The sequence below is a fragment of the Alligator mississippiensis genome, chromosome 12 (genome assembly GCF_030867095.1).
Source record: "Alligator mississippiensis isolate rAllMis1 chromosome 12, rAllMis1, whole genome shotgun sequence".
NCBI lineage: Eukaryota > Metazoa > Chordata > Crocodylia > Alligatoridae > Alligator > Alligator mississippiensis.
Genome location: NC_081835.1, coordinates 36,519,520 through 36,544,458, shown reverse-complemented (window position 1 = coordinate 36,544,458; position 24,939 = coordinate 36,519,520). Strand labels below are relative to the sequence as shown.

General features: G+C 45.5%; 1 protein-coding gene across 2 annotated transcripts in view; it reads left to right on the top strand.

Annotated features, from left to right (window-relative positions):
* The window catches only part of IARS1 (isoleucyl-tRNA synthetase 1), a 261,597-nt gene that overhangs the window by 27,074 nt on the left and 209,584 nt on the right, over window positions 1–24,939 (top strand). For both annotated transcript variants that reach the window (XM_059716041.1, XM_059716040.1), the window contains exons 7-10: window positions 10,323–10,440; window positions 11,489–11,636; window positions 17,603–17,690; window positions 19,018–19,078. In XM_059716041.1, the coding sequence (XP_059572024.1) occupies window positions 10,323–10,440; window positions 11,489–11,636; window positions 17,603–17,690; window positions 19,018–19,078 (415 nt within the window). The remainder of the gene's footprint in view (window positions 1–10,322; window positions 10,441–11,488; window positions 11,637–17,602; window positions 17,691–19,017; window positions 19,079–24,939) is intronic.

The following is a 24,939-nucleotide window of genomic DNA, read 5'->3' as shown; positions in this document are numbered from 1 at the left end:
GGGCTGGACCCAGTGATCTTGCAAGGTCCTTTCCAGCCCCTTACAATATATGAATCTATGAATCTTCTGACTTCCCAGTCCCTTCAACAGAAGGTGTCTTCTGAGGGCACAGTTTGCATTTTGCTGTCCTAGTTGCTGAGTGGATTACCAAAGAACTGCTGGAAGCGCCTAGTTGTGCATGTGCGTTTGTGGCTTGACAGTAGCAGCTGCTGTTTGCCCCTTGAACTTTTGCAGCAGAGCTGGGTTAGTGTAAACAGAGGTCTACTAAAGATATTTTCCCCTAACAGGAAGTTGCATAGACTTGTATCTCCCTGCTGGGCTTACGTATTTCTTTAAATTGGTAGATTTAATAGATTTTATAGACATTCGGGCTGGAAGTGACCCCGAAGGATCATCGAATCTAGCCCCAGGGGCAGGATGTCAGCAGGGATCATAGCATCCCAGCAAGATAAACATCCAAATGTGTTTTGAAGGTGTTCAAAGTGGGTGCTCGAACCACTTCTGGGAGCAATCTATTCCAAACCTTGGGGGCTCGGACAGTAAGGAAGTTCTTCCTTATGTCCAGCCTGAATTGGTCACGGTGGAGTTTGTGACCATTCGATCTTGTCATCCCTTGGGGCGCTCTGGTGAACAAACGTTCCCGCAGATCCTGGTGAGCACCCCTGATAAACTTATAGGTGGCCACCAGATCGCCCCTGAGCCTGTGCTTTTCCAGGCTGAAGAATCCCATAGCTCTCAGCCTCTCATCATAAGGTCTGTTTTCCACATGGCTCTCTGCACTCTCTCAAGCTTCTCCACACCCTTTTTGAATTGTGGAGCCCAAAACTGGATGCGGAACTTCAGCTGTGGCCTCACCAAGGCTGAGTACAATGGGAGAATGACGTCCTGGGATTTGATTGAGAAGATTTGTTCCTTAATCGGGGTCTTTTGCTGTTAAAATATTTAAGTTCATTTTCTTCCTCCTCTTCTGTCTCGTGTATGATTCTTCTCTTATAGCACTGTCAGCCTCTAGGACAGAACAAGGATACCAGAGGCTTCAGTTTGAGGCCTACTCTGAATTTGTGCTGGCAACTGTCCCCATTTGACTTAGCTGTAAACTGGTACTGGTCATCGGGCTGGGGAATCAAACATGCTGGCCACATTACTCACCTGCTTCTCATGACTTTGCAGGATGTTTTTCGAACTCCATTGTGATAATTCATCTCCTCTTTTTCAATTTTGGTTCATAACAAATATATCCCACAAAACCTGCTTCCTGAGACTTGCTTTACAAGCAGAGAGATGCTTACTTTGTAAGCTACACAGGAGACTTTATTTTCTTTCTGGACTGTAGAGTACTGTTGTCCTTAAGGACTTTTATAGCCTTTCAAATGTGTTGGGTATTTGAACATGAACTGACTTCTCTTTTACGCAATTTGTAGTCTAAATGGAAATAATGGAGTTCAGTTTCATAGAATTGTTACCTAAAGTCCAAGAAATTTTCTCCCTTTTTTCAAATTAGGAGCTCTACAGGCAACCCCCGCGTTAGCACACTTAATTGGTTCCTGTAAAACTGAGCCTTAAGCAAAATCAGCGTTAAGCGAAACTGAAAGTTTTCGATGACACAAGATGGCGACCGTGAGCGTTTATAGTACTCCATGAGTTTCATTAAGTGGAATCGGCTATCAATTTAAAATTTAGCGCTATTTCATTATAACGCTTAGCGAAACAGTGTATAGCAGGGACTGCCTGTACTTCATTCTTCATTACTGTAAAGATGACCTTTCTGTTTCTTCCCCCCCCCCCCCCGGTTTATGGTGGATTTTGCAGTTGTCAAATTCCAGACTCACAGTATTGTTTGTGACCTGAGTCAGGGGTTGGGCATAATGAACAACTTCTTACTTTTAAGCAAGAAGCACTGATCAGCCTGAATAGCATCTTTGTGTCTGGTGACTTGACCTAGCTTTATTTTTTAACTCCATTTAATAGAAATAGGTAAATTCTTGAATTATCCTAGCACTATAGTCATGCTGTTTGTGAAGTTAGAGGCCTTGTTCTAAAAGGTTTGTGGTACTAATAAGGAATTATTTAATTTTCTTGAGAGCAAACAATCATACATGGTAATTACTCTTCAATTAATGAGCCATTATAAGCAGGATAATAAAGTACAACTGTGGGGTGTCTCCAAAGGTGATGAACTTGAGGAGAAATCTATAATTATCTAAAGTGCTCTATTGAACTACTTTGTGTGTGTAGAAGGTGTATGCGGAACAATTTCTTTGGACCTGGGAAGGATGATACCTATGCAGTGCCTGGCAGGATAGCTAGCTGGCTCACAAATGTGCTGGGTTAATCTTGGCTTTCCGAGTCTCAAGTTCAGGGCTTCCCTGAAGTGCAGATCAGTGGCAGTCTTGTAGTTATCCAGATTAAGGATTAATATGATCTGAATTTCAGAAGAAGATTTTTTTTTGTTTGTTTTTTGGTTAATATAGTTCCTTTTGAAGTTCAGACTTAATTTAGTTATGTTAGGGAGTTAAAGGAGCTGTGAAACTTGAGGCTAAGTACAGACGGGCAAAAAACCTGAGGCTGAATCAATTCAGTCTTTGCAGGTTAGTCTAAGATGCATAGATTGAACTCATAAGCAAATGAACAGACATTCACTTTTGATTCTGGAAATGCAGCTGCATGCCTGCAGAGGCCCAATTCAGAAGCTGGGCGGGGAGTGGCTGGCAGTAGAGCACACCTCCATGCTCAGCTGGAGCAGACAGGTTAGGCCAAGGCTAGCCCACCCACACTGTGAGGAGGAGTTTACAGGGAAGATGCAAAGCATCCTGAGATGGGGGACTGAGTTAACTTGAATGTTGAAGTGATCTGGGCAGAAGTTAAATGAACCAATTTAACCTAAATCAGTTAAGTCTGATACTACATCCATCCAGATTTATCTTAAACCGGTTTCAGCCATTTTAGAGAATTTGACATGTAGATTTGTTAAGATCTTATCTCTTATTGTTACAAACTAGATTGAATGTAGGAATTTTTAACAATATCTGTGCAACTAAATTTAAGCACCTCAAGTTTGAGAGAACTTTTTGTAAGCTAGGGGAACAGACTGCATTTTTTTTCCTTTCCTTGCAGAAGTGAGCTGTGATAATTAAAGATTTTGTCTCTCACTAAACATCATAAATATTTTGCTTAACGTGTTGAAAAGGACTTTCACAGTTAGTCTGCATAGGAGCATAGATTAATTCACCTTGCTGTCTTTCTACAAGTAGTATGTGGATTTTGATTTTACATTTAAGTGAACCTACTCTAATATTGGGGAACTATGCTAGCAAAAATATTCTTGATAATTGCATCCTGTTTTTGTAGTAACTGTTGGTTTTATTGCTAGAAAGCCAGTCTGAAATATTTGAAGATGATCAAATAGTTGTGTGTATGGTGGTGATGGAGGTGACTGCATATAAGCAGAGATCACTTATGATCCTAAAGGGCAGCCTGTTGGGATCAAAAGGAGCATTAAAAATGCAAATGGTAGTTAATGTGAAAGGTGATAATCTCTGCTGAGAGCTTTGAATGGTAATAGGGTCTGAAAGCTAATCTCTGCTCAGCAGTGAAGAAACGTTTAGTTTTAAACTGCAGGTAGATAAAATTGCCACAAGAGCGTGGTGTTGGCTTGGCTTTATTTTTGCAGCTCCATCTCATGGTTCTTCTGATACATTTTTTTTTTTTTTTTGGTTACGTTTTCATCTAAGCAATCATTAAATATTCAGAGATGCTTGCACTGACCTGTTTTGTCCTATACTATTAGCAGACTATATTCTTTAAAAACAGAGGAAAAGTAGACCAGGTTTTTATATCTGGATAAGCATTTTAAACACTTTCCCTTTCAGAAGGTAAGAACAAATGTTGAAGAATAAGTTCAAATAAAGTAAATCTAGTTATTTTGTTATAATTTGTCTGCATTAAACCATAACCTGTATTTTAAAGCATTTAATTAATTTTTTTTTCTGTTTTAATTGGGCTACTGAAATACTTGCATATCTATTTCAACTTAGAAAGATGTTTATATTAATTAATAGTCAGGGCAAACCAGATGTTAAAGACTGAAATGTCTTGTGGGTCAGCTCTGTGCCCTCCCAACCTTGAGAACATCATCTTTATTTTATAACAGAATTTACATGTACTTTGTGGTGTCTGGGAAGAACATGACCCTCAGTGTTTTTGCACAGTTCTTTTGACTTTGGGACATGGCAAAAGGAGATGGGAGATTTGAAATATACTCAGAGTTCAGATTGTGTGCAGGACTAATGACACTTTTCACGTCTTGAGGCAAACTAAGCTGTTCATAACAGGTTTCAGTAAGATTTGTTGACTTTTCCTTGATTACTTTTTGTGGGGCTCAGCTGCTATACTTTGAATATATTTTGTTTTTCTTCTCTCTCTCTGCGATAGAAGAACAAATATTCCAATGAGAAATTTGAGTCACACCAATGATGAGATATATCTATAAGACCCTATACATACATCTGTAGATCTATATTTACATATTGAGATCTACGGAGATACATGTACAGTGTGTGTATCAACCGCCCTCCCTCCCCCTCCACCCCCAGAAAAAAAGCAGGGCAGGGCACGTCTAGGACTGTGCCCTGAGGCAACTGGAGGCTTGGGTCCTCCAAAGAGACGCTCTGGTAGTCAGCCAGTGTCTCTATGCCTGCCCCTTGCGTGATCCACTCTGATACTGATACCATGCAGGGCAAACAGTGATGTAGGCTGCAGTGACCTGGACCTGGGCTCCCTATAAGGTAAGTGGTGGGGTGGGTGCTGTGAAAGTGCGGGGGACCGTGTGGGGGGGCAGCTTGGGAGGGGTGGGTTCCCTGCAGGGCCCACATGCCCAGAGCTGCTCTTGCCTTCAGCTGGTGCCAGTTCTCTGGTGGGTTGGGGTCTATGGGGGACAGGTAGACCCCCAAGTAGAGCAGCGAGCCCATGCTCCAGCACATCCTGTGGAGCGTGGGTGGGAGCGAGCCTACCTGCCACCTGTTTCCCACTGCCAGACCAAAGCTCTTGACCCAGTTGACCTGGGTAGAGGAGGCTGTTAAGTACAATGCCTGGAAGGCCTCCACCTGCACCAGGTTGCCTGAGTCCTGGACTGTGAGGAGTACGTCGTTGGCGTATGCTGACAGGACCAGCCTCCCGACCGGTTCCCGGAGTGTCAACCCCACCACCTGCCTCTGCAGGAGAACAAGGAAGGGCTCCATGAGCAAGGCATACAGCTGGCCTTGATGCACTCCTTTCCTGAACGGGATGGGCTCCATCAGGGTCCAGTTGAGCTTGACCAAACACTTTGCAGAGGCATACAGCACTTGGAGAGCCAGCATGAAGCAGGGCCCGAAGCCAAAGGCCTGCAGCGTGCCTGTGAGGTACCCGTGATCCACTCTGTCAAATGCCTTCTTCCCCTCCAGGGATAGGAGGGCGAAAGACAGGCCACCCCAGTGCATTAGCTCCAGGAGGTCCCAAGCCAGGTACAGGTTGTCAAAGATGGAACGTTCGGGCACTCTGTACATCTTGTTGGGATGGATCACGTCTGTCAGCACGGACCGCAGGCGCAGCGAGATGGCTTTCACTGCCCACATCCTCCAGCAGACTGGCATTGAAATGCTAGTAGGGTGACCCCGGATACGCAGGGCCTAGCGTGGTCTGGGCCCAGACAAGGTGGTGATTGCTGAAAGGGGTTGGCTGGATGCCAGAGTAGTGGGCCTGGGCAAAGTGCAGCAAAGAGATATAAACCCAGTCCAACTGGGAGTGGCATGCCTGCTTCTCCCCCACACTTATATAGGTGAAGGCAGGGGGGTCTGTAGGGTGACAGGCACGCCAGATGTCCACCAGGGAGTAGTCGATCAGGATCTCACCAAGGATGCCTGTGGTGGCCTGGTTCTGCTCCCTGCCTGACCGGTTTTGCATGTCTAGGGTGATGTTAAAGTCCCTGCCAAGGACCAGGCACTTGTGAGGGTTGAGGGTGCCGATGTATGTGGCTGCCTGGCGGAAGAAATCTGCCAACTCTGGGTCCCTCACAGGGGTGTACACGTTCAGGACCAGGCCCTGCATCTGGACCCAGAGGTGCAGCAGGTGGCCTGGTACCACCTCAATGTCCTGGAGAACCTCTGGCTGCAGGCCTGGGGAGAAAAGGGTGGCCACTCTGCAAGAGGTGGCTGAGAGGTGACTAAATAAGACCCTGCCTCTCCACTCTAGCTGCCAGCTGTAGACTCATCGGCTAGAGTCATCAGGGTTTCCTGCAAGAATACCACGGAGTACCCTCCTTCCTGAAGGAAGGAGAGCACCCAGCACCTCCAGAGACCCTTTCTGCAGCCATGGACATTGAGGGTCACGATTCTAAATGACCTCATGGCTGGGGGGCATGGAGTAGACAGTTCAGCAGGGGGCTCGAACATCTCAATACCCGGTGTGGGGCCTGCTGGCTCGTGTTGCGTCCTCCCATATGTATTGAGGGCATCTATGAAACTGCGGGACTGCCTATAGATCTGGGCATTGCAGCTTTTAGGTCCCTTGCCTTCCCCTGCCAGCGCCCTCGCAGTGGTGAGGACGCTGTCAAAATCTTCCCAGCAGTCTAAGGCTAGCTGTACCTTGCTGGCAGACTGGCAGGTGTAGTCACGGTCAGGAAATGCAAGTAGTTCACCCCTGGGGACCAATGGAACTGAGAGGTCCGCAGGCTTCATGGAGGGTCTCCCCAGGGTTTGGGGCTCAGCGGGCTCCTTAGGGACCATCTGAACCCTGGAGTCTGCTAAGACCCTGAACTCTGGTTGGGATTGGGAGAGCTCTGCAGCCCCTTGGGACAGGGGTGGGGGTAAGGATTGGGGTGGGGCTCTTTCACAAGATGGGGTAAAGCTGGAGTTCTGGGGGGGAGGTCCATGTAGGGTCCCTGATGAGATTGGCCTGTTGATCAGAGGACCCCACCGTGACCCCCTGTGGTGCAGGACCATGGGGCAGGCTGGAAGTGAGGTTTTTTTTCTAGGAGAGGGAAGGAAGAGACCTATCAGGCACCAGCGTGGCTTCGGTGTCTGCCTTGGGGTCCTGGAAAAGGGGACCTCCCTCAGGGCTCACTGGGGTGAGCCTCAGGGCCCCTGTCTCCCCCAGATTGTCAGAGGGGGAGGGCTCTGCTACTGGACATTCTTCTGGGTCAGCCTCAGCGCCCATGGTCTCAGAGGGTAGACCCTGGCCAGTGGAGTGAGGGGCTTCCTGCATGGGCTCCTGTTCAGGAGTGTCCAGCAGCCCTGAAGCCTCATCTTCTGGGATAACACGTTTAATCTTCCCTGGGGATGGGGTGTCGGGCACAGCTGGGGAGGCCCGCAGAAGCTGAACTGCTTCTTCTCCCCGTGTGATGGTCTTGGGAGGGTGGGGGGGGGTGTCCTCTGGGTCAGAGGGCTCCAGCTGCGCCCAGGCTTCTCTCAGCTTTGCACCTGCAGGAGACGTGCACCCACTCAGCCATGGGGCAGTCCTCAGGTGAACAGGCTCCAGCAGAAGGTGAGGGTTGGGGTGGTGGGGCAGTTACAGTGGGGGCATGCTAGGGATGGGGGGGGGGGGGGGGTGTCTCTTTCCCTTTCCTTCCCCGGCCGCTGCCTCCCTCCCCGGGACTTTGCCATACTTGGTTGGGGGGTGGGGTCCCTGAGGTCACGGGGTTCTGGTAGTTGCGGCTGGGGTGCCAGGAGGGCCCAAGAGGGAAGGGGTACTGGTGGTAGGGGGCACCCCTTTTGCCAGTGGGACCTGTGGACACCCTCCCTGCCTGACACATGGGGCACTCATGATGCAAGTGCCCTGGGGCATGGCACTGGAAGCACCACAGGTCCCCCAGCATATAGAAAATCCTTACTAGGGCCCCCTGAAAAGGAATTATGAGGCTGCCGTCAGCCTTCAGCTCTGCTCCCACTGCAAGCTGGATCATGACCTGACAATGGAAAGAGTGCATGTGACGGAGGCTGGGGTCTTGGCACCCCAGCAAGAGGGCCACCACTGGGGAGATAAGTCTCCCCAGGGTTGGGAGATGGGGAGCAGGGCCCAATTGGGGATATAAGGTGGGTTGGAGCTGAGGACCACTCTGGTCCCCAGCTCTTCTAGGGACTTAAGGGGGATGTACTTGCCCTCCACCATGGGCCCCCTCTCCACTGCCTTTTGTGTGACCACTTCCAAGGCAAGGAAAAAAAACCACCTTTGCCATGAAAGTGGGAGGCTGCCACAGTCTTGGGGGCCCCCACTACCTGAGCCAGGGCTTGCACCCAGGTCTCAAAATACAGGGTCTCCTGCCTTGGCAGTTGACACTTCACCCTGTGTCTACAGGTGAGTGCTGGAAAGGGGGCCCCACTGCCTGAGGGGCCCCACAGCTGTGGGTCGCCCTGTTGACACCTGTGCATAGCTGCGGTTCTCCCTCTGTGGGGCTGCATTGGTGGGGCTGGGGCTAGGGTTGGGGACAGGCTGAGTGGGTGTACCAGTTGGTGTGGCACACCTGGTCCCTTCAGGCGCTGGTGGTTTAGACTTGGGGTTAGGTCCCTTTCCTTCCCACCCCCAGCTGGACAGCCCTTCCCACTGCCCTTGCCCTTGGTCCCTGATGAAGAGGGCTTGGGAACTCCTCCAGGAGGGGCCTGGCCAGGGGAGACCCTCTGGCCCTGCTGGCTCCCTGCTTGAGTCTCACCTGCCCCTGCAGGAGAGTTCTGAGGCTTCTCTACCCCTGGAGGAGGTCGTTTGGACTCTGCCGGAGTGGGGGGCTGCAAGGGCATGCATTCTCTTGAGGGGCTTGGCTGGGATCTGCCCCTGTAGTGGGGGCTGCAGGAAGTTCTGTGGAGGAATCTCTCCCCCCTCCCCCTCTGAAGGTTTCTGCCCTGCTATTGCTTCACATCAGGGAAAGGAAACCAATAAAGAAACCGAAAAAAAGTACAGTGGGACTGGTGAATCTAATGGGGGCAGGCTGGGGTTGTGGGGAAAATATGGGGGAAGGGGGCTGAAGTTCACTGAGCTACATCCCTGCAGGAAAAAAGCTAAGAGGGCTATGCTTGGGGAATGTGGGGGAGGGGGAAGCATGCACATACACACACGCACACGCGGATGGGCTGGGGAGACTTGAGCTGGCTTGCTCAGCCCCACAACAAACACCAGGGCAGGGGGAGTGAACCACAGGACTTGCCACATAGGGTAAAACACACAGGGAAGGCTGCTGAGGCAGATGTAAAAGATGGCTGGGAGCGGTGGAGGGGCTTTGTTTGTTGGAGATCAGTTCAGAAGCTCCTCAGGCCTCCAGCTAGGTGCTCAGCAGCAGGCAAGGAAACAAAGCAGGATCAGATGCAGTGAGGCAGCTGTGTGGAAGGGAAGGAGCAATCAAGCAATTGAGGAGTAATTCAGTGCAGGTGTGGTGTTGAGTGGTGCAGAAGGGAATCTCCTCTCTTGAGAGGGGGCAGCAGCGGAACAGACAGCAGCAGCAGTGATGGTAGGAGCTGTCCAGTTCAGCCACTTGGGGTGTGCTTCTGGTGAGAGTGGAGGTAAAGGTGTGGGGGGTGGCTTGCCAAGGTAGCTGGGGCAGGCAAAGCAGCTTTAGGCTCCAGCAGTGATGGTGGGGGAGGAGGAGCCCACAGGCAGTGCAGGCTCCTTCCCCAGGCTGTCCCCTGACCATGGCTTGGCGGTGGGCTGGGTAGTAGGCTGGAAACAGGTACAGAGGCTGGGGTGTGGTGCAGTGCAGGGGGGCCCCCCCATGCGGGGGCAGCAACAGCAGCAGGCCAAGGCAGGAAGGGGTGCAGCCAACTTACTCCCAAAAGCTCTGAAACCAAGCCAGCAGTTAGCAGTAGCCAGAGGCAGGAAAGGGCCTGGCCATCTCCACAAACTCCTGAGAACAAGCATGCAGCAGCCTGGGACAGGAAGGGGCATAGCCAACTTCCTCCCAGGGCCCCCCCCCCAAAGCTCCTGAGGGCAAGTAGCCTTGAGCTGTTCACCAGGGCAGGTTTTTATACTGCTGGGGCCAGTAGCTGGCCCCAGGTTCTAGCTCCCCCTTGCTGCAGATCTGGGAGGAGCTGGGCAGGGTTATTTTGCCCCAAGAGGCACAACTTGCCCCACACCAAAGTGCATGTCCAGGCACGCGCATTGAGACAAAAATCCCCGGCTCAAACTTGTGCCACTCCTATCTGAGCTGCTGCAAGCGCATGTGCCTGTATGTATAGATGTGCCCACAGAGTTAAAAATACCTCTCTTACTGAATTATTGTTCTGTGAGTTTTTGTTTGGTTTTGTTGTTTTGGAGTACATTTTTTTTTTTTTTTTAACAGCTGTAATATATTTGTTTACTTTTAGGTGGGTTTTCAAGCAGCTGTATGACAAAGGTCTGGTTTACAGAGGAGTTAAAGTTATGCCTTTCTCCACTGCATGTAACACTCCCCTTTCAAACTTTGAATCTCATCAGAACTATAAGGTATGTCACTACATATCATGTTAATTTGACTCTTGCAACTGCTATTTTGCACTGGAATTTTTTGTTTTAGGTTAAAAAGCTTAAGTTGTTGAATTGGGTGATACACCAGCAGATTCCATTTTGATAACATCATGTTGTTGAGGAGTTGAATTGCTTATGTATAACTCTGGCTGTGGTTTTTTTTGTTTGTTTGTTTGTTTGTTTTTTGGGGTTTTTTTTGACTGTTCCTTTAAGTCATTATTTATTGGTGCCTTTGTAAATAAGTCATTATACCTTGCTGCCAAGAAACATTATTTCTTGCTGCCAATAAATAAACTTGACTATTTAAATCTCAAGTTAAGTTGCCTGTAAGAACAAAGCTTTCTTTACTGCTGACAGGCAGTTAACCAGGTAGAAAAATAACTGTGACCTTCTTGTGACATACGAAGATGAAACCAGTGTTTTGTCAATGTTGGCAGTTTTTGTGCCCATTTTGTGCTCAAGAACATTTAGCTCTTCTTTGTATTTGCTAATGACAATTGCTTGTCAGGGGAGAATTTTCTAAAGTCATTGTTAGTTTTTTCTACCCTATATCCCCAGAGAAAAAAAAAATTAATCATTTATTCCAGATTTGTAATAACTAACAAACAGCTTATTTTCCTATAGTATTACCTCAGTTCCAGATTTTAGGTTATTTTAAACTGGGATTGTCAAAAGCATCCATGGGAGTTTGGCTCACTGCTCTCATTGAATTTCTACAGGTTTTGGTAACTAGCTGCCAATGATTCCTTTGACAATTCAGCTTTTATAAGTATACGTTGTGGCTGTTTTGGGTCATTTTGTGGTTTGGCCAGTTTGTTCTACAATGGGAAAGTTGGTTCATATCTGCAATTCAGTCTTCCTGCCACTTACTGAGGCTGAAACACAGGTCTAATTGAGTCAAATTGGAGGATGCTTAAAGAACCAGGTACATGTGTATGACAACATACTGTCACTGCTTTTCTTTGGAGTATTTTGTCCTTGACTCACAAGACCAAACCTCTTGTTCCTTCCTATCCTTTTTTTTAAGGATGTTCAAGATCCATCGGTAATTATAAGCTTCCCACTGGATGAAGATGAAAACATCTCTCTTGTTGCTTGGACAACTACTCCTTGGACTCTACCAAGTAATCTGGCCCTCTGTGTTAATCCAGAATTGCAGTATGTGAAACTGAAAGGTAATTACTAACTTGGTATGAAATGCAGTGAAAACTTAGTTCCTTTGGTCACAAGTTCACATACCCAAGTCTCTGTGATGGAAGGTTTTATTTTATTTTCAGCATATAGCATTTCACTGGGACTTACTGAATGAGGCTTGGAGAATGGTTGGATAATTAACTGCATGGCTAGAGTTTCCACTTCGTGCTCTTGGATTATAAATTACCTGTTTTACATTGGTGTTTAAAGTACTGATAGTTGCGAAGTTAATGCCATTTTCTAGCAAATGAAAGACAGTAGCCTTAGTTACCTGATCTCTTACCTTCCTACAGTTATCCCCTACATCCCACTGTATAAAGTGATTTTTTTTTTTTTTTTTTTTTTTTTTAACTCCATCACTCCTTTCAATTTCTCTACCCAACCTCACTCCTGACTGCATCACACCAAACCTGCTCACTATCTTCTGAGAAGAATTGGAGTACTTTAGGTTGGCTCAAATGGGATTTTAAGGTAATCCCTTCCTCAGGGAAAAAGTTGTACTACAGCATATTCCTGTAGTTTAAAAGGGGAACCCATATACAACAGGGTAAGTAGTATGTATGTCTTTTTCCTCACTACTTTTGCCATCTTTTTAAGGTTTGCAGTTCCACTCATTTAGTAGCTAAAGGAATGCAATCTTGATCACTTATTCCCTTGTATCATTTTCAGAAAGGGATTTTTTTACTACAATGTCCATACTAGAAATGCTGTTTTTTATCATGCTTTGTTCTGAAAAATGTCAAAATAGACTATGACAGAATTTTACTACAGCTAGTTTACATAATACATTGAATATGAACTTGAAGAAAAATGATTGCCCTTGTATTGAATTTTCAGAATTTCCAAAACTGTTTACTTTTTTTCTAAATTTGTGTAACGTAAAATGATTCAGCTTTAACCCAGATCAAATGCCATAGTTAAAAATGATAAAATTTCCTGTTAAAAAAAAAAAAAGCCTTTATGTTTCACATATGGCATGCTGAGGACAGCAGTAGTTAAATTTAATGTGCCTTAGAGTGGGTAATGTTTCTTTATCTTTAGTTGAACTATTTCTCTTTAAGACAGGCTTTTCTGACCTTTCCTTCTCATATTAAAGCTCATAGTGATCTTGAGATATCTAAAAGTACTCTCAACTCTTTCTGAGCTATGACATGGGGTGTACCAATAGAAATTTTTGGGCCGATACTGATAGCCAATTTTTAAGGAGACATATCAGCCAATACCAATCCAATTTCCCTTACCAGCCCAGCAGCTTGGAGAGCTGTGTGCAGCTGGTAACTGGTGTGGTGGAAGAGGAGGGGAGGCATGAGGGGGAGCAGGTTGAGGCCCCTGCGGTGAGGGAGACATGGGGCAGGGGCTGGGGCAAGCGCTGCCCAGCCGGGGCACGGCGGGGTGGGCGCAGGATGGAGCTGCAGCTCATCCGGGGGTGGGGGGAGGAGGGAGCATCTTGCAGGGCATGGGGTGGGGGGCATGTGGCTCCAGATCTGTGTGGAGGGGTGGGGTGGGCTGGGGCTAGGGCTGCATCAAGTTCTTTCTGGCTGGTCTTGGCCCAGGTGGTAGTGGCACCTGAGAGGGCAATAGCAAATTTTGGGATGGCCGCAGCTCCCCCTGTAGCCCCGTGCCCAGCACCACCACCACCTGACCCCAGGAAGAGTTTGGCGCAGCCCCAGCCTGCCCCGCCCTGTGCCGATCTGCGCCCCCCCCCCCCGGACAAGTGGCAGGAGCTGGTGGATGAGCTGCCAGACCAGTGGCGCGAGCTTCCCTCCCTCCCCGCACTCATTAGACGAGCTGCGGCCCTATCCCATGCCTGCTCTGCCCCAGCCCCACGCCTCCCTCACCGCAGGGGCCTTGATCTGCCCTCCCCCACACCTCTTCCATCCCCTTCCCTTTCCCCCCTCCCCTTCCACCACACCACTTACCAGCTGGAGGCAGCTGTCCATGTTGCTGGGCTGTGCTCCTTGCCGCCTGTGCTATGCTGCGGCTGCGCGCGTGCATGGACCATTTATCGACCAAATTGTTGGCCTGATACTGCTGCTTTTCAGTACAGACATTTTTCTTTATATTGGTGCTGATCCAATATTGGACCAATGCATCGGTGCACCTCTAGATATGACACGTGTCTGCTGTCATTTATTTTGTACTGAAATTTTTCTTGCCACCTGACTATTGGTAAATCTGTGACACTATACACAAAGTACAGTGGGGAGAAAAGACAACCCCCCCCCCCCCCCCCCCCTTAAGCCCTTAAGATAAAAGTATGCAAAGAGAAAGCATGTTTTACGTTGTTGGTGCCTGTAACCCTTTCAAACAGTTCATGTACATAATTATTTTAACCCAAAGAGTGTATTACCCACCATAAAGATTTAATGGATTAAAAGTAATTCTTCAGCATAATCAGAGGTCAAGCAAACTTGTCCTTGTATAGAATCATCTTTTTAAGGAATCGGAATTTGTGAATCTACTACCTAAATCCCTAAAGTGAATGCGTAATATGAAAATAAAATGTTTTATTACAGAATTGTTCTCAAACTGTTCCTAAAGTACCTATGGCAGAAGTCGGCAGCTGCCTCTGCCATAATGGCAAAACACTTCAGGCATTGAGAAAAGATGCTTGCTTCTTTCTCTCGGTTTAGGACTTTAAGGACTTGATCAGAAGAGGTCTTAGAAATTTTAACTAAAAGAAAGTGAGACTTAGTCTGCTGGAGTCACAAAACTTGTTTTTTGTTCCTGGCTCTGCTGCTGCTCTTTAGTGTGAATTTTTATATTATATAGATATATAAAACAAAAGCAAGGCCACATTTAGCTTTTCTGTGGCCTTGTTTCATATTTACCCTACTTGACTTTCAGGAGTTTGGCAGCTTCTCATGGATCTGCACTGCTCTACTTAGCAGTTCTCTTGCAGGAGCCCAAAATGTGCCCTGTAAGGCACCAGCCATTGAGGGTACAATGGCAGGCAAAAAGTGCGGGGCGTGTTTCGGGGTATGGATGTATTTGGGATTGTTGTTAGTAGAACAGTTGTGCAGACTTGGGCCATCTCTTGGTTATCTCTATTTGTCTGCCTTTATAAAGTACTAGCTAATTGCCTGTCAAGGAGGACATGGGGCGGGGAGGGGGCTGGGATGGAGTGCTGCCACATAATGCCCCATGCTGCTGCTGTTCTGCCCCTTGCAGGGAGCGGGGTGGGGGAGCTGAGGTCAGGAGCACTGGCCTCAGCTCCCCCACCTGCTGTCCGGTCCTTGGTGCAACTTCAGAATCATGGCAGCGCTCCCCTATACTTGGAGCACTCTGATTGACTGTTTACATCAGCCAGTCAGAGCGTGAGTAAACCATTACAGATGGACAGACTTAGGCTTTTATAATATTAGAATTGACATAGAATCATAGAAGTAGGGTTGGAAGGGACCTTGTAGATCTTCAAGTCCGACCCCCTGTCTGGGCAGGAGGAAAACTGGGCTCAAATGACCCCAGCCAAGTAGGCATCAAGTCGCTTCTTAAAGACCCCCAGGGTAGGAGCCAGCACCACTTCCCTTGGAAGTTGGTTCCAGATCCTAGCCGCCCTAACTGTGAAGTAGTTCTTACAGATGTCTAATCTAAACCTACTCTCCAACAACTTGTGGCCGTTATTCCTTGTTATCTCGGGGGGTGCTAGAGGAAACAAGGTCTCCCCCAAACCCTTCTGGTCCCCCCTAGTGAGTTTATAGATGGTCACCAGGTCCCCCCTCAGCATTCTCTTGTGAAGGCTGAACAGGTTCAGGTCCCGTAGCCTCTCATTGTAGGGTCTGCCTTGCTGTCCCCAGATCATGCGGGTGGCCCTCCTCTGGACCCTCTGTGTTGTCCACATCCCTGAAGTGGGGTGCCCAGAACTGGACACAGTACTCCAGCTGTGGCCTGACCAGTGTTGCATAGAGGGGGAGGATCATCTCCTTGACCTTACTTGAGATGCACCTGTGGATGCATGATAGGGTCCGGTTAGCCCTGCCAACTGTGACCTCTTATTGTCGGCCCATGTTCATCTTGGAGTCAGTGATGACTCCAAGATCCCTTTCTGCCTACGTGCTCTCAAGAAGGGAGTTTCCCATCTTATAAGTGTGCTGCTGGTTACTACTGCCCAAGTGCAGCACCCTGCACTTGTCCGTGTTGAAACGCATCCTGTTTTTGTTAGCCCACCCCTCCAACCTATCCAGGTCTTGCTGCAGTCTTTCTCTCCCTGCTAACGTGCCCACCTCACCCCAAATTTTGGTATCATCAGCAAATTTGAACAGGTTGCTTTTCACCCTGTCATCCAAATCGCTGATAAAGAAATTGAACAGTACCGAGCCCTGGGGGACTCTGCTGCCCACTTCCCCCCAGGTTGAATATGACCCATCCACCACCAACCTCTGAGTACGACATATGGATGAAAAGTGTTGTATAAGAAAGTAATGCTGTTGTTTATACTAAAAATAACTGTATGAAATCTTCATAACTGGTTAGTGGTAATTATCTGGTCCCAGATATGGTAACTGCATAATTGGGTGAGGGTACTGGCAAACTGACGGTTTGTCTACAGGAGTAGCTCTCAACTGCTTCAGACTCAAGGTAGCCCTTAATAGATTTGAGGTACCCCTCTGTGACTTTTGTGAACTGAGTGGCACCCCTCTGCAAAAACAAATTTATTACAGTGCTTTAGGGTTGCATATTTGACTGGTCAAATAAAGGTCAGTCAAGTGATTGGTCAAAAATTGTAAAAAAATTGCCAATTGATTCAAATAATACACTGAAAAAGCACAAATTTTCCATTAAGAAATGTGTTAAAAAAACAATAATAATCATATTCCTGTTAAGAAAACTACAAAAAAAGTTGCGTGTCTTCCTTGTTTTTTTTTTTTTTGTAAAATTGCTATAATCTTTGACCAGTCAAAAATATGCAATCAGTTGCCAATATTTGACTTGTCAGTTGATCGGCTTTCCAACCCTATAGTGCTTACCTTCTTGCAGAAGGCCGGGCAGTGGGAGCAAGGAACATCTAAGCATGGGCTGAGCCAGAGTAGGTACCCATCTGCTAATCTCCTCGCAAGTACTGGTACCTCTGGGTTTCCTGGCACCCTGATTGAGAAACACTGGTCTACAATCATGCAAGCTGGAAAACCAACAATCTATTCTGATAGTGAAAATATTTTTAAAGCAAGAGTATGGAGCGTTTCCTGTTCGCTTCCCTTTTTTTAGATACAAGAGTAAAGTGGCTAAGAGTAGTTTACCATTTAAAATAAATCTTCAAAATGCAGCATAATGGACATTATGTTGGGCATGAACAGATAAAATAGTTTTGTCCCTTTAAAGGAATGGGGAAGGGAGTGGAACTTCCTGCTTATGAGTGTCAGCTGCTTCATGCATCTGCATCTGAGGCAGCTTGCACCATAATGAAACAAACTTATTGCAATTTTAATGCCCATTTACTGCAGGATAGAATGCAGACACTAAATGTTTATAATGACATAGCTTTAAATATGGCAAGTGCCCTGTATCCCCCTTTTCAGTTGGTATGGTTTTGTCATCTGTCCATACTCGTGGCATTAAGTACTGATCCACTAACTGTTACAGTTTTTATTTTGACTTCTCTTAACTAGTTTGCCCTCTGACTTATCTGTTCATGCTGCCACTGTTGAGTTGCCTTTTACCATAACAGAAATATGGTTAGGAAACTCACTTATTTGTTAAGGCAGTCCTGATATTTAAAGACAAAGTCTGATAAAAGGTAGCATAACAGCATTTCTAATTTTATCTCTTTGGAAATCATTTTTGACAATGTATGTAAATCTCTCTTTTGGAAGAAAAAAATGGAAAATGTGAGTCTAGTAAGCAAGGCTACTCTGGGCAGTTTTAGACTGAATGTGGTATGTTCTTGTTTAAAATGCCACTTTTCGTAATGATGAAAAACTGTTATTCACTGAAGTTTTTCTTTTGTTAGATAATGCCACAGGGAAGATTTTTATTTTGATGGAAGCCAGACTGGTGTCACTATACAAATCTGAAAATGAATACAAGATCCTTGATAGGCAAGTACATGAATTAATGTGAGACGTTTATTTTTTAACTCCCATTTTTTTAATAAAAATGTATTGTATTGATCTGAATCCATGTCAACTTTGAGTTTAAGAAAATATCCCCAATGATTATATTCTGTACATGGAAAATTACAAATTTGTTATAATTTTCAATATATACAATCCAATTATTGGGGGTGGGTTCATATTAAATTTATCTCTCTACACTCATCAGAGATTAATGAAAATATTGATTAGAGGGAGCAGCCTGGTACCATCTGTCTCGGCCGGGCTGAACCGACTCGAGGTGATTCAGAATTTACCCGTTGGTCAGGGCGGGCTGGTGAATAGAGAGGCTGACAAGCTTAATGGTTGCAAAAAACTTTACTTACGTCGCGGGTGGCTGCGACGGAAACGGTTCGGTCGTCTGGACAACAATGTGAGTTGCTCCAGCTGGCGAGGCCAATGCCAGTAAACTCGTCCGTAATTCAAGCCGGCGGGAAAAGGGTACGTCTGGGACTGTGTTCGGCGACGGGAAGAAGGATCAATAGGCGATCAGTCTATCAATCAGCTAGCTGCAAGTCGGATCTCTAAGAGGCACTCTGCAGCATGCTCCAAGTTCTTCGACTTGGGCGGAAGTCGCGCTAGTTTTTAAACGGCCAGCAAGCCAATTACCGGTTGCCACGTGTGAATAATTTAGCACTAGCCAATTGCGGGGCACGAATTTACATCCGAATGGCGGGAACTCTTTGCACCGTGCACCTCCGTGCTGCAAAGAGAAAATGCGTCCTGCAAAAGCAGCTGCAAAAGTGGCGGGAACTCTCTCCTGCACGCGGGTTCTTTATGCAGCAAAACCCCTCGCTGTGCAAGAGGCTCTCGTGTGTCAAGAAAATTCCATAGTGCCGAGGCACCAAACTCACTGGGTTATGACACCATCCACGCCACTCTGTGTATAGCAATGGTAGGCTGGTCCCCTCCCATTGCACTGCCCTGCCCACAGGAGCAGGCACAGGAACCAGAAGCCCAAGGTAGGGAGAGGAGCCTAGAGAACCTGGGCACCTGTAGTTACAAGAGCAATGGGCAGAATGGTGACTGAATTGGAAACTTGGGCCACAGGTTAACTTAACTCTTATGGGTCACATGTGGGCTGCCAGTTAGTCCTTTTTTGAGCTCTTGATTAAGTATAGAAATAGGAATGGGAGATTTGTCCCTGGAGAAACTTGGATTCTGGTATGAAAACTAATGCAAAATGAACAGTCTTCTTGAGTTTAATCTTTACAAGTTACCTAGTGCAACTTAAAGGTTATTAATATTAACACATGTCCATCTTTCTCTGTAGGTTTCCTGGCGTGGCTCTTAAAGGCAAGAAATATAAACCACTGTTTGAATATTTTATTAAGGTAAGATGCATCAGTCTTTTGCGTAAACACAATTATATGACCACATTAAAAACAAAGTCACCATAACATTAAATTTTGTGTGCATTTTGCTCCATATCTCCTCTTTTTATGAGAATAGAATAAATACTGGTTTCCCCTCCATTTAACATGGGGGAGAGAGGGAAGACTTGTTTTAAAATCGAATATGAGGACAATAGTGAGGGAAGGCAGCTGCTGTTGCTCAGGCTCCAGCCCCTACCTTGGGCTTGGGGCCATAGCCGCAGTTGCTGCCTGCTTCCACCTCTCTCCCTGCTGTCTTTGTACCCTGCTATTTCCCTCCCCCATACAGCCTCTGCTTCCCTGTCTGCCCCTCTTCCTTCCCCCCCTGCCCTTACCTTTACTTTGTGCCAGCAGGTTCCATGCATGCCACAGTTGGGGCCACTGAGCACAGCCCCAGCCCAGCCTACAACAGTGGCGTGCATCCCGCACAGGGGCTGGGCTGGGGCCATGCTCAGTGCCCCAGGCTAGAACAGGGATGGAGTCTATTGGTGGGAAGCAGAGGCAGTGAGGGAAGCGGGGGAGCAGAGGCTGTGAAGGGCAGGACAGAAGTGGCAGTGGTAGGCACAAGCAGGGGGCAGGCTACTCCACATTCCTATACCTCTGTACCACTTGTCTCCCTGTAACGGTAGGACTGATGGATTAAAGATGACTCTCCAATAATTAGATTCTATACATGGAAAATTATAACAAATATTATAATTTTTGTATGTATAGAATCTAATTGGTGGGGGTCAACTTAAATCCATGGTTGTATTAGATTTAAGTAGATACAGTACTGTACTTTTGAACCTTACTTTCCTTTATATGAAAGCCTTTTACTTAGATGGTATTTACATATCATGCTGGCCATATGTTAAAATAATGTCCAGACTGTTGTGATGTTACATTTCAGTTTGAAAAATGAGCAAAATGCAAAGTGTTTGTGTCTGAATTTTTCTTAATAACCTTCTGTCATACCAAAAACTTGAACAGTGTTGTGTTAAGCTCTTGTTCTCATTTCAACAGAACACTATCATACTACCAGACGTGCTTTTATGTCTAGACTTTCTCATTTGCTCTTTACTCTGAAACTTCCTGTGTATCTACAGTAACACCATAATGTTAACATTTGTTGAAGACTGTAGGCATCTAGAGGGCTGGTTTTGCTCACTCTGGGGCCAGTTCTGTTCAATATTTCCATCAATGATCTGGAAGATGGCATAGAGTGCACCCTCAGCAGGTTTGCTTATGACACCAAGGAGTGGGGGGGGGGGGGGGGGTAGTAGACATGTTGGAGGGTAAGGCTAGGATTCAGAGAGACCTTGACAAATTGGAGGATAGGACGAAAAGAAATCTCATGAAGTTCAACAAGGACAAGAGCAAAGTTGTGCACTTAGGATGGAACAATCCCATGAACCAGTCTGGGGGCTGACTAGCTGGGCATCAGCTCTGCAGGAAAGAACTTGGGGGTTACAATGGCTAATAGGCTGAATAAGAGCCAACAGTGTGCTCTTGTTACCAAGAAAGCTAATCGCATACTGGGCTGCATTGGTAGGAATGTTGCCAGCAGAGGTGTGGGGTGGCACGTTGTCAGCCACATTAGGCCGATTTCCGATGCAGTCAATTTTCTTTATATCGGTGCTGATCCAATATTGGACTGATTGTATTGGTGCACCTCTAAACACAACCCTTATGAATAGGATTGATCTCACTAAGAAATGATTGGTTTAGCACTCACCGGCTCTTCTGACAATATGCGATATGAATGTCTTTTACATCACATGCTCTTATGAAGGCAATGACTTAGTCAAGGAGGGTGCATCACCTGAATACTGCCAATTATTTACCACTGAGCAAATTAACGGTCTAAAGAGATGCATATGCGCCATGTGTATTACTAACTTCCATGATTTGTGGATGTTTGGGCTATTCAAAAAGCAGTCCCTGCTGCCACCAAAACAGACTAACCACTGAGTTGCAAGAGAAGTACCATGATAACCTGGTATAAATTGTGTTAGAATTAAATAAAGTAATTGCAAAGGAATTTAAAAAACTTTCAAGAACTATTGGTGACAAACTAATGGACAGCTGTATAGCTGAAGTTCCGTTTAGATTAAGTGCTCACAGGAAAAGGTTTTCCAGAAGCTTTGAAAAAAAATCGGGCATTTTGAACGTAAGTGGACAAAAACTACAGAGTTGGCAGGACACTAGAATAAATCCAACTGTATTTAAAACTATATTTTCACTGAGTAGAATGTGAGCCAGCCACGTCATCGAGGGAAAGAAGTAACTTAAAAAAATAAGCTAAAGGAAAAGGGTCTATTTAGATGAATCACGTGAGTGTACTCAACTATTCTGGGTAGTTTGTTTTGCCAGTGAATTTGTTGCTCATAAAAGTGAGTGACTACATGTACTTACATGGGCATCTACTATACAAGGCACAGGTATGTAGTGCACAAGGTTCAAAGTGCAACTATTCTGTTTCTGTTTCACTATGATAAATGTGCAACTGCACAAACTTTATTTAAACAAACAAAACTACTGTTTATTACATGGAGTGAAATAATGTTGGGGTGTGTGCACTCGGGTGTCCTGGGTAGTTTGTTTTGCGGGCTCTGTGGATGCGGGGAGATCAGTGGCTGTGATTATACCCTGATTTTAGCAAGGCTTTTGATAGAGTCTCCCACAACATTCTCACAAGCAAACTAAGGAGAAGTATGAGTTGGATGAATGGATGTAAGGTGGATAGAAAACTGGCTGGATCACTGGGCACAGAGGGTAGTAATCAATGGTTCGATGTCTAGTTGGCAGCCAGTATCAAGGAGTGCCTCGGGGTGCTTTTTTTTTTCCATGGGAAATGTTCCGTTTCTAAAAATTCATTGGTTCATAAAATTCATTAGTAACAATGAATGGATGCCAATACAATATTAGGCAAGCATGGCAGTTTTAAAGTTGTAATTTAATGTTTTTCAGGTGAGTATCCCTAGGAAGTGCGTGAGAGAGTACATATATGTTTTATTTATTTGTAAACAGGAGGGTAAATGCACTCGCACAGTAATCCAAACCAAAAATCAAGTTATGAATTCACCTAATTGGCTGCGCAGGTCAAGTCAAAACCAAAGCTAAAATTCTTATTTAATCTCAGACTGCAAGTGAAAGCCAAACCAAAACTAAAACTGTGATTAATTTTGATTTCACTTTCAGTTCAGCAAACGCACAGAACAGCGTCTCATTTATTTTCTTGAGTTGGGGAAGTTGGAAGTGTTTGCATAAGATGTTCGTTTTTTAGTGCTTTGGCTTTGAAGTAGTCATAATAATGCCTAGTCAGAAAAAAAAAACCCAACTAGTGTGTGGCATCATTATAGTGAAGTTCAAGCCACTGAAGGAAGGAAGGAAGTTGGTAGATGTAAATATTGCGGGCAGGAGCGTGCTGACAACGAAACAAGAACGAAGAAACATGTAATAACATGTAGAAACTGTCCTGAAAGAGTACGAGCCATATACAGAAAGCTAATACAACCAAGTGGTGGAAGAACATCATCTGAGAAAAGTCTACTTTGGGAATCCTAAGTAAGTAAACAAATTAATATGTTAAACGACACATGGTATAGACGAGCCTCTATGTTGTTTTAAAACATTATAATTTTAAAAGTTGTTCTTGCAACTCTGGACTATTTATTTATTCATTTATTTAAAATATTTGTATCCTGCTTTTCTGCTTGCACAAAGCACCCAAAGTGGCTTAGGCTTAACAATGATTTTTTTTTTAAATGACATAATAGATAAGTAGTTAACTATTTCAACCCAGCAGAGCGAGCTTAGTCCTCTGACCAGTGGCACAGGGCAGACTATACTTCCCTTTGGCTCTGCAGTCCCAGGGCAACTGAGCAGCAAGTTGAGCAGCAGTGTTCTTCCTGGCAGGGAGGGGGGGAAGCAAGCTCCCTGCCGCTTCTTCCCATGATGGGTGAGGCCAGATTAGAATAGGCTAAAATAAAAATCTTTTCCCCCTTTTGTTGCAGGAACTTGGAACTCAAGTGAAATAGCAGATTTGCAAAAAAAGGAAAATGAAGATGTTGAGCTGCCAGGTCCGGGGGAAGAAGCAGCAAGGATCCTAGCTTTCAAGATCACTGTCACCAGATATGCGATCCACCATGAGTAGCTGCTCAAGACAGTCAAGCTTTTTATCAAGCTTTGTGGACAAAATGTCAAAAGAAGATCAAGGAAAAAGCAGATGAGACATTAGCTTGAGCTATATTTGCAAGTGGCACAGCTCTTTCCATAACTGCAAATTAATACCAGAAGGAACATTACAAGCTAATTCGCCCATCATGTAAGTTATCGGTTATCACATTCTCTCTTAGACAGAGAGTATGACAGAGTTCAAACAATGGTTATTCAAAGGATTTGTCAAGCAGAATCACTGACTCTGATGTCAGATGGATGGACTGATATACAAGGAAATCCTTTATTGAACATTATGCTAGCAACACAAACCAAAGTTACCAAAAGCAGTTGCTACCAAATTGTCTCATCATACAGGTGAACACATAGTCAAATTACTGAATGAAGAGACTGAAGAGATTGAAAGGTCCCTCTAGGGTACTAGCTCTTATAACTGATAATGGGAGTAACATGAAAGCTGCAGGGCAAATATTAAAGGCACAGGATCCTCGTTTAATAGTATTTGGGTGTCTTGCTCATGGGTTGAATCTTCTGGCAAAGGACATAGTAAGTGTGAATACAATGAAGAAAATATTGGCAGACTGCAAAGCGATTGTGAAGGTATTCAACAATTGTCACGTTGCTAATCAGACTTTGAAGAAGTTACAGAAAGAGAATCAGGGGAAGGTAAAAGTGCACTTTTACTGCCAGGAGAAAGTAGATGGTGCTCGGCTACAGAGCGTTTGTTTACATAGTTTGCTGCGCACAAAGAACTGTTTGCAGTGTGCTTCAATAGATGACACGGTATCCCACATTATTCCTGTGAACATTTAGAAGCAAATTCTCGACAACGATGTGCTCTGGGTTTGAACGCTCCTTGAATTCAATTTGCTACTACCAGTTTCTATGGCTATCAGGAAACCTGCAGGAGATATACCAAGCCATTCAGATATTCCACAGATATTCAGACAACTGAATGAAAATCTAATTGAGCTTTTGCCGCCTTCACCTCTGTCCAAAAAAGTAGTAGTAAAACAAATGTTTACTAAGAGAGCTGAGTTTTGCTCTCATCCAGTTCATGTGGCAGCAAACCTTTTGGATCCTCAACACAGAGGACAACGTTTATCAGAAGATGAATTATCTACTGCTCTTGATACAATGATGGAAGTAGCTAAGAAAGTCCCCGACACGGACGAAATTGCTGGGATGACAGACATTGGCGAGTACCGCGCAAAAGAAAAACTTTAGAGCAAAGACATCATTTGGCAGGCAGCAGAGAATATGTCTCCTCTCACCTGGTGGAAGGGCTACTGTAACACCCGACTGTTGTCCAGGACTGCTGTAAGGATCCTAAGCATTCCACCAACTGCAGTTTTTTGTGAACGGAACTGGAAGGCTTTCCGCTCAATGAAGACAAAAAAGAGGAATAGACTAACGAATGAAGGCAGCGCTAGGCTTGTTTCTGTTTCTCATAATCCCTTGCTTCTGAAGAATTAGTCAGAAGCACAATTCATGAAGAACATGCAGTTGATGATGCCCATAGAATCATTGGTAAAACCATCCTTTAGCGAAAGAGAATGTGGTTCAAATAGTTCTGAATCAGATTGGCTTCAATCTGATTCGGAAATGGAACTAATAAGTAGTGCAAGTGATTCTACAGATAGTGACAGTGAAACTGGAGG